Source organism: Triticum aestivum, chromosome 3B, assembly GCF_018294505.1.
Source record: "Triticum aestivum cultivar Chinese Spring chromosome 3B, IWGSC CS RefSeq v2.1, whole genome shotgun sequence".
Taxonomy (NCBI): domain Eukaryota; kingdom Viridiplantae; phylum Streptophyta; class Magnoliopsida; order Poales; family Poaceae; genus Triticum; species Triticum aestivum.
The window spans coordinates 695,109,404-695,128,002 of NC_057801.1; the positions used below are offsets into that span (position 1 = coordinate 695,109,404).

General features: G+C 46.1%; 2 protein-coding genes, 1 long non-coding RNA gene and 1 pseudogene across 6 annotated transcripts; 2 read left to right on the forward strand and 2 right to left on the reverse strand.

Moving 5' to 3' along the window:
* Positions 1 to 1,221: 1,221 nt before the first annotated feature.
* LOC123067712 (U-box domain-containing protein 16-like) lies at positions 1,222 to 3,023 on the reverse strand (annotated as a pseudogene).
* A 57-nt stretch (positions 3,024 to 3,080) lies between these two features.
* Positions 3,081 to 4,538, forward strand: LOC123071811 (S-norcoclaurine synthase 1). The gene is made up of 2 exons (XM_044495393.1): positions 3,081 to 3,771; positions 3,860 to 4,538. The coding sequence occupies exons 1-2, from the start codon at positions 3,233 to 3,235 to the stop codon at positions 4,428 to 4,430; spliced, it is 1,110 nt and encodes a 369-aa protein (XP_044351328.1). The 5' UTR covers positions 3,081 to 3,232; the 3' UTR covers positions 4,431 to 4,538.
* A 4,988-nt stretch (positions 4,539 to 9,526) lies between these two features.
* LOC123071812 (uncharacterized) lies at positions 9,527 to 16,064 on the forward strand. Its single transcript, XM_044495394.1, has 4 exons — positions 9,527 to 9,826; positions 9,921 to 9,983; positions 10,086 to 10,192; positions 15,904 to 16,064. Exons 1-4 carry the CDS (start codon positions 9,652 to 9,654, stop codon positions 16,045 to 16,047), a joined length of 489 nt encoding a protein of 162 aa, XP_044351329.1. The 5' UTR covers positions 9,527 to 9,651; the 3' UTR covers positions 16,048 to 16,064.
* LOC123071813 (uncharacterized) lies at positions 9,820 to 12,792 on the reverse strand. Of its 4 annotated transcripts, XR_006434535.1 has the most exons (5): positions 12,498 to 12,792; positions 11,901 to 11,966; positions 10,541 to 11,760; positions 10,366 to 10,450; positions 9,820 to 10,279 (listed from the first exon to the last, which is right to left on the reverse strand). It is a non-coding gene; the product is annotated as an uncharacterized lncRNA (long non-coding RNA). The 4 variants fall into 4 exon arrangements; XR_006434533.1 differs by having other exon boundaries at positions 9,820 to 10,450; XR_006434536.1 differs by having other exon boundaries at positions 9,820 to 11,276; positions 11,473 to 11,760; positions 12,498 to 12,790.
* Positions 16,065 to 18,599: the final 2,535 nt, after the last annotated feature.

Here is an 18,599-nt window from a genome sequence, read left to right on the forward strand (position 1 = left end):
TTTTTTATGGTAAAATGTAGCATACATTGCGGACGCAGATTTTTGACTCCGAGGTGCTCCATCCACTGAAATCCTCACGTGTCGTTACTTTGGCCTGATTAGAGGCAATACATATTCAATACACTAGCGTAATACGAGCTGCGGTACAAGTTGGCCCAAGAATTAATTACGTGTGTGGTGCAGTCTGTTGTGACCGAATTAATTCAAATTCAGCGCCAGGTGTTGCAAGCCATAATGAATGGCAATGACTAAAGAGGAAGCCTCACGTTAATTTTGATTTCAGTTTAGGACTTCAATCAAATCCGCTGAACAATGCATCTCGTTTATGATGGATGAGAGTCAATTCATTTGAGCACCTAATTATGTGAGACTCAGATAGTTGCAAAGACAAATGTTTCATAACATTTGGGTATATAATAAGAAACCTAAAAACATGAAACGTGATTTTTCCTTAAGCAAACGGTACAAAAATGATTTGGGTAGCACAGTACATAAAAATCTGCCTACCACGGCAGCTTCTTGGTTTACTTAGTATCCTGGTTACATAAATTACACCATTAACATCCTGGTTTACTTAATACTATCTTGGAAGAGAAAGATCTTGGTTTAAGTAAACTATCTGAATATGACCAGCTTCTTGGTTAACTTAATATTGAGTATATTGCTGGTGCCTTCCACGAAAGTTTACTTATTAATATCCTATTTATATGTCAAAAAAAAAATACTACATCTTAGAAGACAGAAATACATCCTGGTTTACTTAATATCCAGCTTCTTGGTTATAAGTTAGAAAAAGACATCTTACTCACAATTAAATTCAGTTTAGTCAAAAATTCACATCCTGGAACCGAACTTAAACCATGATCTCTGTCTTCCAGGATATTAAGTAAACTTCTTGGAACTTAATATCCTGGTTTACTAAATTTCCTGGTTACATCTTGGAAGACAGAAAAGCTACATATAAACCTGAGTTTCCTGGAACTTTTTTATTTTCCCATGAACATCCTGTATCGATGGGCATGTAACAATTAACCAGGTGATTTTCCGCAAAAAAAGCAGATTAGCTACAGAGATCTATACTTACAGGTTCAGTTGAGCTTCAGGCAGAGGTACAGAACGGCGTTAGATTGAGGATCCCCACGACGAGGAGGACCTTGAGAGTTGGCTGCATGGATTTGCTGCTCCCGATCTCGTTTGCGCCACCTATTTCCTGCTGCTCCCTTACGCCGCAGGCTGCCGTTGCTCGCTTCTCGCACGAGCTTCCACCAGCTTCCCGACGTTCTCCCTCTCGCCTGCCAGCGACAGCAGCGCGGCCAGCGCGTCCTTCTTTGTGCTCGTCGGGCCCGTGCGCACGAGGTGGACTAACTTTTCCACGACGGAAGGCTCGGCGGCACGTATGGACGGACGCCAGGCTGAGCAAGGCCGTCGCGGCGTTCTCCTTGGCGCGCCACGTCGTGCCGGAGCTCATGATGTGGGTCACTGCCTCGATGGCGCCATCGGCGTGCATGATGCGCTTCTTGTTGGCCTCGAGGATCGAAAGGTTGAGCAGCGCGGTCACGGCGTTGAGCTGGAGCCCGGCGTCCTCGGACTAGAGCAAGGGCACCAGCATCGGCGCGGCTCCGGCCTCTCCGACGAACGCGCGGTTGTCCGAGCCGGACTTGGAGAGCAGCCGGATCTCGTGCACCACGCGGTTGGCCGCGTCAGGGGAGAATGAGACGGAGAGCTTCTTCACCAGAAACGACGCCGTCATGCGCGCCACCTCGAGCGCCGCCTTGTTGGCGGCCACCGCCTGGGCCTGCTCGCTCTTGCTGGCCTCGCAGACTTCCATGGCTACGCCGTTCTCCCGGCACCACTTGGAGATGAGGTTCTTGAGAGACTTGTTGGGCACCAGCTCCAGATTGGCCAAGACTTGCCCCGTCTTGGGGCACGACGGCACGTTGACTTGCCGGAGCCGAACCACCGGTCGATCGACTCGCTGGTCTGACCGCTAGCGGCGACGACTGGGTCGCGCATTAGATCGAGGGAGATGGGGCACCGGAGGTCCGGTGGGGGCGCCGGTGACTCCCCGTCATCTTCGACATCGATGTCCGCCTTGGAATCCGAAAAGGCCGGGGCGTGGCACTGAACAGGACACACTTGGCGTACCGGAGCAGGCCGACGAGGGCGATCATGGCGGCAGTCCATCTCTCCGATGCTCGGTCGCCGATGTCCCGCTCGAGGCTCTCGATCTCGTCGCTGCAGCTGGCCGGGTCGTTGATGCCAACCTCCTCCAGGATCTCCTCCAGCCTCTCCCGCTCGGGCACGATCTCCCGCTCGATTTCCTCGATCAGCGACAGCACGGTGGTCTTGAGCGCCGGCTCCGGCTCGGCGGCCGACGCGCAACGGCGGCACTGGCGCGAGGCGAGGGCGAGGAGGTCCATGACGTCGTCGGCGAGGCCGAGCTCGACGACGGGCAGGAGGTCGAGCAGCGTGGCGAGGTCGTGGTGCAGGTCCCGCAGCTCGGCGTCCATCTCGTCCGACTGCAGCAGCAGCAGCGTGCGGCTCCGCGCGGCGCAGTCGGCCACCATGGCCTTGAAGCGCTGCAGCACGAGGAGCACCTCCCGCAGGCACAGCGAGGCCGACCGCGGCAGGTCGCCTTCGCCCGCCGGGTTGATTAGGGGAAAAGGCAGGGGGGGTTTATCAAAAGTGCGTGCATTGACCGGGCCAGCCACCTGGCTGCCAATTGTCGTTTTCTGATTGGCCTGGGACTAAATCATCACATGAAGTGCAAGTTGGGGTATGATGAAGTCAAGTTTTGCAAATTTGGGACTGAATCATCACATTCTGTGCAAGTTAGGGTACCTAGGGTGCTATTACCTCCTTCTAGATATCAATCTAGCTAGCACACAGGAACCCCTAAAAAAATAAAAAATAAAAACTAGCACACAGGATCGCGTGATGTGATTCCCTTCTTCTCTTTACAACCAAACAAAAGTGGTACTAGTAGCTACCGCGTCGGTATCTCAGACTTTTTGTATTGGCATTTGCACAACAGCTCAATTAGCTATTGCAATCTACTCCAGCTAGCAGTTTGTTCGTCTCCTTCCTCAACGTGGCGAACGCCACGAGCACAGGACTCCGGACCAAGACAAACGTGCCGGCCGCCTTTCACTTGCAACTACAAGATAAATCGATCACTGACGAGGTGAGCAGTGAGCAGCGAGCAAGCACAATAATCTATCAACCTGATCTGATGGAGGAGACCAAGCCGCGGAACCTCGGCGGCTCGCTGCCCGTGCCCAACGTGCAGGACCTCGCCGCGCGGGCCGACGACCTCACGCTCACGCCCACCCTCCTCCGCCGCTATGTGCGGCCTCAGCCCAACACGGCCGACCTGCGCCACGACGCCCCTGCCGGCGAAGAACAGGAGCACGTCCCCATCATCGACCTCGGCCGGCTCCTCGGTCCGAACGGCCTCGCCGGCGGACGGGGCGAGGAGGCCGCCAGGCTGCGCTCGGCCTGCGAGGACTGGGGCTTCTTCCAGTTGGTGAACCACGGGATACCCGAGGAGACCCTGGAGGAGATGAAGAGGAACGTCATGGGATTCTTCGCGCTCCCGCTGGCCGAGAAGGCCGCCCTCGCGCAGCAGCCCGGAGAGATCGAGGGGTACGGCCAGGCGTTCGTCGTCTCGGAGGAGCAGACGCTCGACTGGGCGGACATGTTCTTCCTCCTCACGCAGCCGCCCAGCTACCGCGACCTCCGCCTCTGGCCGTCCAACCCTTCCACATTCAAGTAAGTAAACCCATGGATAATCAGCTCACAGAAGAAAATCGTACCAGGTAGCCACCGTTGTATGATGTTGATTTGTTTGCTGTGGCAGGAATTGCTTGGAGAACTACTCCGAGGAGGTGCAAAGGGTGGCAGGCGAGCTGCTGGGAGCCATGGCGGAGATCCTGGGCGTGAGAGACCACTCGGACATGACGAGGCTCGCCGCGTCGCAGTCAGTCAGGATGAACTACTACCCGCCTTGCCCGGAGGCGCATGTGGACAGCGTGTTGGGCCTGTCGCCGCACTCGGACGCCGTCGGGCTGACGCTGCTGCTGCAGGTCAGCAAGGTCCCCGGGCTGCAGATCAGGAGGAAAGGCGGCTGGGTCCCGGTGACGCCGCTCCCCGGCGCCCTCGTCGTCAACGTCGGCGACGTGATTGAGGTGCTCACCAACGGGAAGTACAAGAGCGTGGAGCACAGGGCGGTGGTTAACGCACGCGAGGAGCGGATGTCCATCGCGACGTTCCACACCGGGAAGTTCGGCACCATGTACGGGCCGCTGGAGGAGGTCGTCGGAGACGAGAAGCCGCGGTACAGGAGTGTCAGCGTCGAGGAGTATGTGAAGCTCGTGTTCTCCAGCAAGCTCAACGGCAAGAACATCATGGACGCCATGAAGATCAATTGATACTTTGGTAGCAATACTGTCATGGTCATCGACTCATCGTTGTGGTGTCTACTAAAGTCTGTTGATGTCTTAATGATGATTGAATTGAGGCCCGATTGACAGTCAGTATAGCCTTGTGCAATGCGGTTTTATTAAGGTTTTGTCCACAGCCTCAACCGAGTATTCCGGAAGAATTTACTTCCATTTCGAGCTGGAACCACCTCATATCTTAATAACAGCTAAGCTGCTGGGAATAGGCTAGCTCTACCTGTTCAGCGTAACTGCAAACGGTGAAATAACCGTCCTTGTCACAATATGGTGTTGATTTTTACGGCCAGCCTTTTCATCTTGAAGAGGAACTGTGTAATTTTTTCAGGGCTACAATGGAAGAGGCAGTACAGGATAAGCAAATAGCAGAATCATTCCGCGTAGGCAAGGGTGGTTCCACTGGGTTCGTTCTTCATCACATAATCTGTTTTATTATTAGAGAAAATGAGGGATGCCGTTATGTAAAGGGAGGGGTAAGTACACATCATCTGTAACGATTATCTTCTGGCTGAAGACACACTTCCTCCTCCTCCTCACCCCCTCCCCTCCTTCCTCCCTCGCCGCCGCCTGAGGCAGCCGCCGGGCAAGCCCGGGGCGCCAAGGATTGTGACGGCAGGGTCTCGGTTGCCATGCTCCTATGTGGGGAACCCGGGATCTGGAGCGGCGGCTCCATTGGCAAGTCACGGCCGGCTAACAGCCGTGCGGGTGGTGGATCCGGTGGTCATTGGCGGCCGGCGATGGCTTTTGCGGCGGTCGGTGTGCTGATCTGCCGCGTCCCTTCCTCCTCTGTTCGACGTGCGGGCCAGCCTGGTCGGGCCGCGCTTCCTCTTGGTCGCCGGTTGGTCCTGCTGGTGGCGGAGATCTAGTTCGGGCGAAATCCCTGGCCGGCCATGACCAGCCGCGCCATCGGCAACGCCTAAGGGCACCATTTCCCTCCTTGGAGGCGTCGGTATGGATTGATCTCCTCACTTCACCTTTCCCTAGGTTTCCCGGGCGAAAGCCCTAACTCTGTTGGGCGGCGGCGGCGCTCACGGCTCCGTTCCCTTCTTGAAGGCGCCGCTTTGGGAACCTTGGGATTGGGTGGCGCTTGTGGGTGGTGGGCGACGGCGGTGGTGCGGCCCTTTCCTAGCATGGATTTATCTTCGCTGCTTGGAGATGGAGTCGCGTAGGTGGAGATCGTCGGCTGGCGTCGTGGTGGCGTCAATGGCGAAGGACCTGCCAAAGCTCGCGTAGGTGGAGGTCGTCGTTTGGCGTCGTGGTGGCGTCGATGGCGGAGGACCTGTCAAGGTTGTCACCTCAATCGGCTCTGAAGATGGACCAGTGGAAGATGGTGGCAACGACACATGTGAGTGCGTCAGACCGGTTTGAGCCCCGGACCTGGCAGATGGCTCGGTCGAGGCCTCCAGCTTTAGATGTTAGGCTTAGGTGAGAGGTATGGATATGTGACCCAGCTTGCACCCCTTCATCATTTGGATAGAAGTAACGGCAGATACTGTCAAGATGGCAGATTCAAACATATTGTTATTATACTTTGTAAGGTCCTCAAGAATAATCAATAAAATGACCGTATGCATCTTCCAGATGTAGAGGCCGAGGGTCATCCTCCTCGGAAAAAAAACTCTTCTGGCATGAAGAAGTTGAACATCGTATGTAAGCTTCCTCTTCTAGCTACAGAAAAAATTCAGACTAAAGGCGCATTCAGGGCGCATACAGTAACTTCCAGGCCTAAACACATAAATGCACGTTTGAAGTTTCCTTGGTTATAGTTTACACTAGAAGTATACGCGCGCCTTGCTGCGTCGTTCTACCTTTTTACCGTTGATTTGTTTAATTGTTTTTATGAATAGATTCCTTGCTTCTTTATTTGCGGGTCAGGCTTGTTATTCATTTCAAGGTCTTGTGTTTTGACTTCCATAATTTTGGGGTGGTAACACCCTTTGTTGCATTGCAGGATATGTCCAGCACACAATCATTTACTTGGTAGGACATTACTTAGTTTTTTTTACAACTATTGTTTTTCATAAAAATGATATGTTAGTACTGCTAAAAACATATCCAAAGCAGCGGTTGACATCACGCATGTCCTAAACCTGCAGAGTTAAATCATAGTACTGGATGGACATGATAATATCCATCCGCAAAACTAATTCAAAACTATGATATACGCAACCGATCCTTCTAATTGTACTATCCATCCACAACAATTATACAGCTCTATGATTTGACCAACCAGTATTTCATAACTTACCTTGATTACATACAAATAATATAAAACACCAATAATAAATAAGAAGGGTAGTGGAGGTGAGAAATACTTCAAAGTTGCAGCACTGCACCAAAAAATATGGCTTCTGGTTTTTAGTATGACCATTTAGATGCGTAGCTAGAATCAAAATAGAAAGAACATATTTGAAATAAAAAGCAATGCTTGGCACTGACTAACGACAACTAACGACAGGAAAGGGAATGAAGCATGTTGATAGCGGCCTCTAAGAGGAAGAGACGGAAATGGAAGGATCAAGAGATAATAATACAAGTGACTGGTCTAAGTTTTCATTCGAATGTAACATTACTGATGCATTAATAAGACCTAATCAGCTGTGTACAAGCGCCCAGCCGGTGTCAATTAACCAAATTATCTTCATGGAAAAACCTAGTTATCATCTTGTCTTATTGTTTTAGTGCCAATTAAATTCAGTTAGAGACTGTGCTCCTTAGGCGCAGACCATATGCTAATTAATACTCCCTTCGTTCTATAATATAGTACATACTTTGTTTTGAAAAGTCAAACGTATCAATGTTTGACCAAGTTTTAAAAAATCAATATCCACGTGTAATTTTATAATTTATTTATTTAGTACTTGAGATATTGATAGTTTATTCTAGAAACTTGATCAAACATGGACATCTTTGACTTATGAAAAAACTAATATGCACTGCATTGTGGAACAGAGGCACCATAAAGCATGCCATGTATGGACTGTCTGAGGTTGTTGATCCACAAGCAGTGAAGAATAAGGCTTTCAGATTGAAATCTTACACGGTGAGATAAAATCCCGGTAATAATCGGGTACTTGTTTAGCCCCGAAGCGAGTGAGTTTGAATTTGAATCAGGCTACCAAAGAAAGGATGGCAAAGGGAGAGGAAGGAGGTATCATGAGTAGTACTGTAGATCTTGTGGACCATGGCTTGTTAATGAAGGCGACCAGGTTCTGAAGACGACAGTCATCCCTATCTAGCGCCATTGCTAGCCATGGCGGCCTACCTTGTCGACTGCTCCTCTAGGCCCCGAGCGTCATCATCTTTGGACATTAATTACCGCACAAAATAAGGAGAGAAAGATGGAGCGATGGGCGGGGTGTGCAGCGTGGTGGTGGACATGCAAAGCCGGTGCAACCTTGTAGTGCGGAGGAGGCGGTGTAGGTCGTGTGTCGGTGCAACCGTGTGGTACGGAAGAGGCGGTGATGGACTGGCAGCGCCCGTGCAACCATATGACGGGGAGGAGCAGGTGATGGGCCGGGTGCCTGTGCAACCGTGTGGTGAGGAGGATGCGGTGATGGCTCGGACGTACCGCCATTAGAGAATGGGAGAAATATGGAGAGATGGGCATGCATGCGACATGGTGGTGGACCGACGGCGCCCATGCAACCATGTGACGCGGGGGCGGTGATGGGCCAAGCTGGCGGTGACCGTGCGACAGTGTGATTGTACATTACTTGGATATGTGTGGATATAGTGGGTTGCATAATTAATTTCCCTCGTACCAGATGTACATGAGTGACATGTAACCCTTTTTTTCTTGAAAAAGATGTCCCTCTGATCTAAAATAGATGTCGCGATTTTAGCTCAGAGAGTAAGTGACACGTAACCCATCAAGTGTTGGACACACATAGTAGGATGGTTGACCTAAACAGTAAACAATACCTATTGTTGGATGGTTAGTAGGACATTGGTATCCGTTGCCCACTAGAGTTCAAATCCTAAACTTGACATTAGTGCTCGCATTTTCCTGGATTTATTCCAGGCCTTTTCGCAACGTTCAGTGAGAGAAGACGTTCTCATCGACTACAAAGACATCTGTGACGACTTCATCAATCTTAAGATTATGTGCCGATTAGTCTCTCAGAAGTGCTCATACGAGTAAGGTTTGCGTGCGTGCATTCATAGGGGTGGGCGTATACTCGTGTAGTCGTGTATATGAGCAACTTCGATTGTACTGTGTTGAAAAACAATATATATTCATCCAGTAAAAGACATGATTCTTCTAAGAAAAGGTAAGTAGTTCTTCTAGAAAATAAGAGACAGGACCACATGACCCTCCTAGCCCCGGAGCGCTCACAACTCTTATAATCGAGGAAGCTTAGATATTACTAGCGGGTAGTGCGCGGCGGCACGCCGCGCCACATGGACTAATTTGCTATTTATTTATTTTTTAATATTTTGTAAGTGGTCCCAAGACATGTTTTGGCAAAGATTAGTACATTTGTGGTACATAGGAGAGAGATCGTGATGCAGTAGTGCAGATGCAGTAGTGCATACAGGAAAATGGTTCGTCTAGTTAGAGTTTTTGTTCTTTTCTTAGACCTGCAATGTTGATCATCCGGCTAGATGGGTGGTTTTAAGTTTGCGGATGCACATCTCGGCTCTCGGTGGATTGGCAAGATATCTTGAAATTGGAGGCAGATTTTCTTGAATATCCTTATTCGTCTTCATTTGTCTCGTTGAAGGCTTGCTTTTTGTTGTTTTTGTATTTATAATAACTCTTCTTTCTTGGTCTTCTCTATTCTTGGGCGGCCAAATAGCTCTTATACATTGTCTTCAGAGCATTGTAGTTGTAGTCATCGATGACTATATTGGGAAGATTGCATAGATGGTGGACAACGTGTAATGCCTGGCCGCACGCCGCGCCATCTTTTTTTAAGGTTTGGTAGTAGAATTGAGTTGCAATATAGTGGTTCGTACAGAGAAGGGTAACATGTGATTTACATTGTCTACTACAATGCCGCTGATTCATGCTTCGGCGATGTAATAAGCATGTGAGGACACGTACTCTCTCACTCAGCTAGCTACATACGTGTGGCGCACCTGCTCCGCTCACCCTCGGCACGTGTCTCGCCAACAGTCAAACGGAGCAGAGGAAGGGGGAGAGAGGAACAGAGGCAGAGGAAGGAGATGAGAGGTCGGCCGGCCATGGATGGCAGTGGTGCCAAGGCGGGCTATGCGCACCACCACGGCACCGCCACTCGAGGCCTTTAGCCGCACCGTCGAGCTGTGCAACTTCGGCATCGGCCTCGTCGCCGGCTTCCTCCTCGTCACCTGCGCCTACTTCTCCAACACCAAGTTCGACGCCATCCACATCGGCCCGCTCAGTAAGCACCTCTCCCTACGTGCATCTGCATTCACCTCCTCCTACCTCCCCTTCTCGCCCACGCTCCTGACCAATCCCAATGTGTGCGTGCGCAGTCGGCCCCTCCGAGAACCAGATTGCCTCGCCGGTGGGCACCGACGGCTCGAAGCGCCAATTAGGTGATGAATCCCTCCTCGGCACTGGCATTTCCGCCGAGTCCCATGCGTGAATCGAAGAGGCTGACTGACTGACGCCCTGTTTGTTCCTCCTCTCCTCTTCAGATTTGGGCGTGTCGGGGCAGGACACAACCTTGTCCATGGAGGGAGCAAGGACAAGGTGCTGGACACGGACGGTGAGGACGACAGAAGCAACCCCTCCTCGGCGTAAGGTAGGCAACAAACCATTTGATCATTACTGTCATGCACCGGCCATGGCCATGGCTCGAGCTGCAGCGGCCGCCTGCCTTACCCATGCACTTTGGGGAAAAGGTGAGAGCAAACTGTATACTGACATAAACAATCATAGCTAGAATGAACATTATTCGGAAGTGTCAACACTCACCTAATAGAGTTTCAAATGAATCTGAAGCCACAGATGTTTTGAACATATGCCTTCACTGAATGGATGAACTCTGTCTGGAATTCCCCTGCAAGTAGTACAACTCTAGTGTTTCAGACAGTGATAAATCATTAAATCAAACCAAACTAAAATTTGAGACGCTTAAAAAACCACATACCTTAAGTAGAATGGAAAAAATGTAAAGGCACATATAGTGTACTTGTGAAACTATTTTCAGCTCACCTGTCCTACCTAAACCACAAACGTAAAAATGTAATGAAAATCCACCTTCCATTAGAAAGAATAGGATGTAGATGAAAATTCTAAATCTATAGTGAAAACATAAATAGACGAAAGTTCCTCACAACAACCGAGCAAGATTGCAAGTATGCATCATGAAATTCAGCTTGTGTACTTGTGCCAACAAATAAACTACAATACACAACCAAAACTTGGGTGGTACCGTGGTAATATACCATGTCGATACAAACTTGCATCAATTTGTCTAGATAACCAGAAGTAACAATGCAGTGCTCCTAATAGAACCGTGGAAGCCAGCCTATATGGTCCCTTGCTCCTTTGTTCATTTATTGTAAAATTCACTTTTAAAATAAAAAACATTAATATTGATTCCTGTAGGTGTCAATAATGGATGGTTTGAAAACTGCAAAAACAGTACACTCAAGTGATTGTGATGCGGATAATTCAGAAAAAGAAGCAGCACAAATAATGCCAATTTTCATGATCTTCCTCTTTTGAAACCCGCAAACTGACATGATCATTTGGAACATTGGTCGAAGGACTAAGTATCCATGAATTTGGATGCCTTTCTCCGACGTTTGCTCAAAATAGCTGGTCCATCAATCTTACAGCGCAAATCATGTCACGGTTGCCTTACATTAGTCATTTTGCACCTGCTTGCACCAAGATAATACATATGATAAAAGGAATATTAAAGCTCAGTGAGATTAATTAACATGATGATGCAAGATAAGTACTGACAGTTTGGGCATTCATGCATGGTACCCTGTCCCAGAAGCTTACTTCCTCAACTCCAACTTGATAAGAACAGAGAAGTTACATAGAATAAATTAGTAAAACTGAACTCACCAAAAATGTTGGGTCATGGAAAACACTTTCAAATATCGTGTAAGATAACCAGGTTGCTGCCACATTTTAACCGACACATGCATGCTCCAAGTCTAGCACCACGGCGGCGGCCCTCCACTTTTCCGGGGACCGCCACCACGCCAAGCACATCACATTCACCATGATTGTCGCCGGTGCTGATTCTGCGGCCACCTCCTCCTGGTTGGATAGGCCCTCCTATACGTTGGGATCTTCGTGTTAGAGGGCACTCTGAGGTGATCTTATCCCCTTTTATGCTCCTGCCACAAACTTTTGTAGAAATGAACACATTGCAGTGGGATGCAACTTTAAAATGTTAATCAGTAGCAAAATAAGATGGATACGGTGGAGGGCCATAACCTGATGGGAGGCCAGCAGCCAAGCCCCTCTCCCTTTAGATAGTTATATACCTGAATAACTGACATGTAGTCCTGAAATTAGGTACGTCTCCTCACGAAAAATTAATGGTTGGACACCTGAAATTGAAATAGGGCTCAAGCATAGAAATAGAAAAGTTATTTATTTTTATCCTATCATCATAGCACCATGCATCAGTATACTTACCTACAAATAAATAACTCTAAATTGATTTCTTTTCAGCCCAGATCAAGATCTATTTTAGAGACAGTAAAGCGGTTTCCATTTTCATCAATTAGAATGCTTTTGCTGAACTGTTCATAAAGTGTTTTCAGGTGCAAAATTTTAAGACTTCAGTTCAACAAATTAAAGGATAAATTGATAAGAAAATAAATTACGAACGCCCTCAAGTCTAGAATACAGAAGCAAGACGGGGAAGCAACCCAGCTCTGCAGCTGCAAGGCTATGTGAGTAGCAAGCAACGTAGCACAGGCCGGTGGCCCAGTGTAGATGGGTCACGGTAAAACGTCACAACCATGCGAAGGTCGGGGAAAACGGCGGGCACCGCCGCGACCGCAACGGAGCGGCAACAACGTTGTGGCAAGGGAGCAAAAGAACATGAGAGATAGCACGAGTGTGGGGCAGCATACCTGATCTCCTACGGCCAAGTGCAGTCACAACCCCCACAGCCGGCCACCGGACGCATTCACACTCGGCCTGCCCATCATCAGGCCGTCGGCGCCCCGCCGTCCGCATGGGGGCGAGCTCCTTCTTGATCCGCCGCGGCTTCCGTGTGCGTCCCCAAAAGCCGTCGCTGATAACCCCGGCGAAGAGGAGACAGGGGAAGGGCGCGCCGGGAAGAGAACACGAGGATGAAGCAAGGCAGGGGTAGGGGCCTGATATGGATGGCGACCGAGGTCTTTGAGATGCCCACGCCCCGGAGGCATTTTATACGGGTGGAGGGCGGTGAAACAGTCGCATGGGATTTGACCAGATCCTTCGAGAGGATCGATGAAAGGGTAAACCACGGTATATCTGGAACCACCGGCTGAACCGACAGACGTAAAGAAAAACTGAAACGTGGCGATCGTACCTCGTACGTGTCACACGATCGAAGCCCATGAAAGCAGCGTTCGCCACATCAAAGTAGAACGTGCAAAATGGTAACGTGGTCAAACACAGCTTCACATCAATGTGACAACTCAGGATAACACGCGTCAATTTACCAAGACGCCGTAAAAAAATTCCAAAAAAAACAGAAAAATGAAACCCTTACGGGCCTAGTCTTCTTAGTATAGTGACGTCAAATTTATATAACTGGCAATGAACTGATAGACTGATACATGTAGAATTGTTTCACTACACTTGCCGGCCGCCATGTAGGGGGTCTTGGAGCATTTTTAACCAATCACCTAAAAGGCGTAAGAGGAGTAAAAAATCGATTTTGTTCCTCCAAACTGCACCTAACCGATCTCCTATATGCGTTAGAGTAAAAAGATTACTCCGGGCCACCCGACTCTGGAGTAATTTTTTTTCCTTCCACCTGCGTCGGCACCGTCCCCACCGCACACTGCATCGTCGCCGGCGTTGCTTCCGGCGACCACCTTTTGCCTCCGCCAACACCCCACTGCCTCCGCCATCGCCCGCCCCACTCCGAGATGATCGTCGATTGTTGTCGTCACCGGAATCAAGCTCTATCGCCACCGGCGTGTCGATCTCGACGCTAAAAGCACACATCACATCTTTTTCCTCCGGAGCCCCTCCACCGACTGCCGGCCATCTCGAAGAATTGAGAGTGCATTTATTTCCCCTATCTTAAAGTGGCACCACATTTTCGTGTTTATTGCTTTACCACATGGATCTATTCTCTTATGGTCGCAATTAGAGCAGAACTTTTATCACTTTGATAGTGGCAATAATAAGCTTAAGTTGTCACATCTTACATCGGTTAAACAAAAGCAATGCCTAATGATGTTCAACATGTATTTAAAAAATGTTCAACCTGAGTTAAAAGAAGTTCACTATGTACTTTAAAATTGTTCATCATGTATTTTAAAAATGGTCAACATGCATTTGTTCAACATACACTTAAAAAAATCAATGTGTGTTTGTAGCATGTTCAACGTGTACTGAAAAATGATTAATGTGTATTCACAAAATGTTTAGTGTGCATATAGAAAATGTTCAAAAATATTTAATGTGCATTTAAGAAAAATGTTCAGCATGTATTCGAAAAATGTTCAATGCGTGTTTGAAAATTGTTTAATTTGTATATAAAAAGGTTCAATGTGTAATAAAAAATGGTGAACGTGCATCTAACAATTGTTTAAAAATGTTCAAGATGCATTTTAAAAAGTGGTCGACCTATATTCAGAAAAATGTTCAACATCTATTTGAAAAATGTTCAACATCTATTTGAAAAATGTTCAACATCTGTTTGAAAAATGTTCAAGGTGTATCTGAACAATGTTTATTGTCTATACAAAAAGTTCAACATGTATTTGCAAAAATGTCAAGAAAAAGGGGAATACAAAAAACCCGAAAAATAAACTATAAAAGAAAACCAAAAAAATTGTACAAGTGGTAGAGAAAAAAAGGGGGAAACCCCGACAGAACCTTCCCAAAACCGCCTGGAAGGTTTCTAAAATTGGCAAATTTCTCCGAGGAAGGTTAGAAGCCACCTTCTCCGTTCCTGGCCGGCAAAAATTAACCGCAAGGGCACAAGTGACATGGGTCTAAGCTTGGCTCAGCTCATTCACGCAAGGCATGGCGAGGCGGGCGGCGGCGGAACTGCACGCAGGAAACACTTCTCTTCTAAGCTCCAATAACTTGTGGACAATTATCTATTACTAGTAAACTGCACGTGCTTTGCACGTAGTAATCAAGTAAGATGGAACTGAAAGATAGCAAATGATCAAACTTATATAAAAGAAAATGAGCACTCCAAATTTTTACCCCTTGCTTCTTATCTATATATAGGTTTTGAAAAATGTATCCCACCGTACAGCATAAGCAAAAGTTTAACTACAATTTGTAAGAATTCAAGTGCTCATAGCTATTTTCCAAACATGTATCCTACTGTACAGCGTAAGAAAAAGTTTAGCTACAATTTGTAAGAATTCAAGTGCTCACAGATACAAGTTGAACATAAAAAACTTATAACCAAACAAGAATCACCCACCATATAATTATTGTTATGTGCAGACTGAACTTGTTTCCAGGGTTGATCTCAAGTATTGTGTATAGACAGTTATCTCTTGTATACAACAATACCTATCGAGATACATACACTTCATTTTCAGTACTTCTCAAATCCACAACTATAGAGCGTTGCTCCTGCCAAAATGAAGCTGCTGTCTAATACTAATGTCACCTGAAGCATGGATGCACAGAGCTATGGTACACCTTAATAATTGTATTACCTTCTAGAGCAGGAAAACAACCATCTGGGACATAGATGGCGTTGTCATGGTCTTCATGCTCATTGACTAAAGTGTTTCCTTTCCAGTATTACTACAACTTGCCCCATTCGACATTCTCCTTCTCTTATATCCACTGCCCTTCTCTAGGAATGCTGCTATACGCTTATGTTGACCAGTACCTGTCGATTCAGTACATGATGTAGATATGTTAACAGTCTATTTTTTAGCAACCAGACTGATTATGCCAACTCAAAAAATATTGTAAGATGCAGAAAGTTTAAACCTACAATATTGGTCTGTGTTCCGCCAGAAAAATATACATTATAATATTTATTGACAAATAATTACAGAGCAGTAAGTTGATGTTAATGTTATAATTATCAGAAATGCAGGTTTTGGAGATAAACATAATCTGATTGAGTGACCATCCACACAATAATTAGGGCATGATGTTAATATTAAAAAATAAGACATGATATTATTGCACTATAATATACCTTCTATACTTGTAGTGCCGAGAGTAGTTGTGCTGCATGCTTAAAAATTGGTACATAAGTTTGACTCCCAGATTGTACATTACTACTACTTCATCGGGATTTTTCATTCTCTCTTTGTACTCATGGTTTCTTTGCAGGTAGGCAGTGTCCTGATCTGGAGTCATCCAGAAGTATCTTTCCTGATCACGGTGACACTTCTACTGGTAGAGCTACATGTAGTAGTTGACTGTATGGATATGCCAGATGGATTGATTGATCGTTTCATCCCAGTAATTGAATGATCCACTGAACCAAGAAATCTTTGCGCTGAAATGAATAGAATACTTCAAACAACCCGTCAGCACCCTTTTAATAACACACAAGGCATAGCTTTATTTATTTATATAGCAACATCTAAGAAACTGAAATTTTGTTACGAGAATCTGATGACCAGAATTAAAGATATACTTTGTTTCCCTTTTGATAAACTATGTGAGTCAACCACATTTGTAATATCTTGAAAAGGAGCTCATGATGGCATTCCAATGGATCTTGTTGTGTGGTTACTTGAATTTCCTTTCACTTGCTTCCTAGAAAACTGTCCACACTCTAAGGCCCTCAGCAACATAGTAGACATAATTAGCATAAGCATAGGAAGAACATGCAGCAGTATATGCACCTAAGCTTGAGTCACCTCAAACACTTGTAACAAACCATTTTTTTTGGATATTACTCCCTCCGTAAAGAAATTTAAGAGCATTTAGATCATAAGTAGTGATCTAAATGCTCTTATATTTTTTTACAGAGGGAGTACTTGATACAAACTCCAATAATAGACAGTATTGTTCTTTGGTTAATACTCATTTTGTCATGGTACAGTGGACATACACGCATTGCTCTATATAAAAATAATAATTTCAAATGTTAAAATCATTGAAGATGGGGTTTTAAGTGGCTGTAACACTTACATGGAAGTCTATCAGAAATGAAACGGGAAAAAAACTTTGTGGACATAAACTCAAACACGTGGTGGTCAGAATATGCTGTGATATATTTCCTGATTTCTATACTGAAATACAAATTCTGGATTCAGGTTCATGGCATCTGATACACGGAAATGGAAAATATACATATATTTACAGAAGTTAGTACCACTTCTACACTTCCTCAGATGGCATCTTACCTCTTCAGATCTAAGCCGTGAGTGCTTGAGGAGTTGAGGTTGAGGATGCTGTGTTCACATCGGTCGAGCTGCACTGGTATGCCATCCGGGCGGTAGCAATTGCAGCAACAATAGCTTCCAGGGTTGGTTGGCCTGAAACACGCACGGTCGGAGATGGCAGGAAGCTGTGGCGGTGGTGACCACCTGGAACAGTAGCAAATGATGGTGCGCGCCTGGAGGAGAAACCTCTGGGGCGGCCCGAGTTTGAACGACTGGGGCCGAACTGGCACGGATGAGCAAACAGCGGAGCGCTTGCCACGGCCGGCGGCGAAGACCGGAGTACGGGCGACAGCGAGGGCCGTGGGGATGCAATGAAACAGAGTCCGATGAGGAGAGATAGTGCGTCATTTTTTATGTTATTTATAGGTGGGACGCTCTGGGTGCTTCTAGAACACTCGGTCGCGCGAGCGACGAAGGCCGCCAAACCTGAGCGCGCGGGGATGACCGCGAATCCTGGATATCTTAGCCGTTAGATTTGGTCCAGTAAAGATCTGACGGTAGATCTTCAGTGCAGCGAGCTGAATCAACGGCTGGTGTTTGGTTGGGATGCTAAGAGGAGAGAGAAGGGGACCAAATTTGAAATTCGTACACTATAGAGTAGTATAGATAAGGAGGTTCAACTCTTCCTCCACTAGCGGGGTGATACTAACTAATCTTTCAATCACATTCCTTGACACCTACATTGGCCCTTAAGAAATTTTTCCAAAATTGTTAGTTGGGCCTAAAGCCCACCCCATATTCAACAGTAATTTCTCATCAATAACTCCAAAATCTGATCAACACACTCAAAATCTGACAAACAGATTGATTTGCTGGTTAATTCAATATTAATACCGCCAATTTTTTGTGAGCAGTAATACGAGAAATGTGTTCTAGTAAGGGTCGTCTGGGAAGAAGGATCGGGCGCCGACCGAGCGAGGGTGACATGAGGGGCGTTGTGATTCTACTTCCCAGGTTCAATCCCCACAAATTATCTTAGCTGTATATATTGTCGTTTCTTTTAGTAATATCAGTTCCGGCCAGCTTTGCCTACCGTGTTCCGTAAAAAAAAGATCACATTTTCATTTTATCTCCTTTTTCCTTTTTATATTTATTTTCTTTACTTTTTTTTCATTTTTGTTTCTTTTTTCTTTCCTTTTCCTTCTCATTTTCTTTCTCAAATTTATTATCTATTCCAAAATGTTCAAACAATAAAAAAATCGTATTTTACAAATTTTGTTCTTTTTCTTAAAATGTTCTTGTTTTAAAATTTATACACAAATTCCAAAAAAATAGAATTTCAATATTTGTTAGCTTCATTTCATAAAATTTTGAGAAATAAAAAAATGTTCACGTTTTTAAATTTTGTACACAAACACAAAAATAATTTGTTTCAAACAAGAATTCAGATTAAAAATATATTCACATGTTTAAATTTTATTAACAATTCAAAATTGATTCGGAATTTTCAGACAAATGTTCCCGTTTCCAAATTTTGTTCATAAATTCAAAAATTAATATAAAACATCATCAAGCCACATGTATTCCTTCTCATCGCAAACATTTCATATTAAATACCACATCAATTTCAGGAATATCAAAAAATTCTTTCCTGTTTTCCAATTTTTTTCACATATTGAAAAAAGTTCAGTT

Bases quoted from the DNA above. Each gene is read 5' to 3' on its own strand.
- LOC123071811 (XM_044495393.1), top strand. From the start codon at position 3,233: ATGGAGGAGACCAAGCCGCGGAACCTCGGCGGCTCGCTGCCCGTGCCC. The intron at 3,772-3,859 runs GTAAGTAAACCC...TTGCTGTGGCAG, and splicing joins TCCAACCCTTCCACATTCAA to GAATTGCTTGGAGAACTACT.
- LOC123071812 (XM_044495394.1), top strand. From the start codon at position 9,652: ATGGCAGTGGTGCCAAGGCGGGCTATGCGCACCACCACGGCACCGCCA. The intron at 9,984-10,085 runs GTGATGAATCCC...TCTCCTCTTCAG, and splicing joins CGGCTCGAAGCGCCAATTAG to ATTTGGGCGTGTCGGGGCAG. The intron at 10,193-15,903 runs GTAGGCAACAAA...GTTTCTTTGCAG, and splicing joins CAACCCCTCCTCGGCGTAAG to GTAGGCAGTGTCCTGATCTG.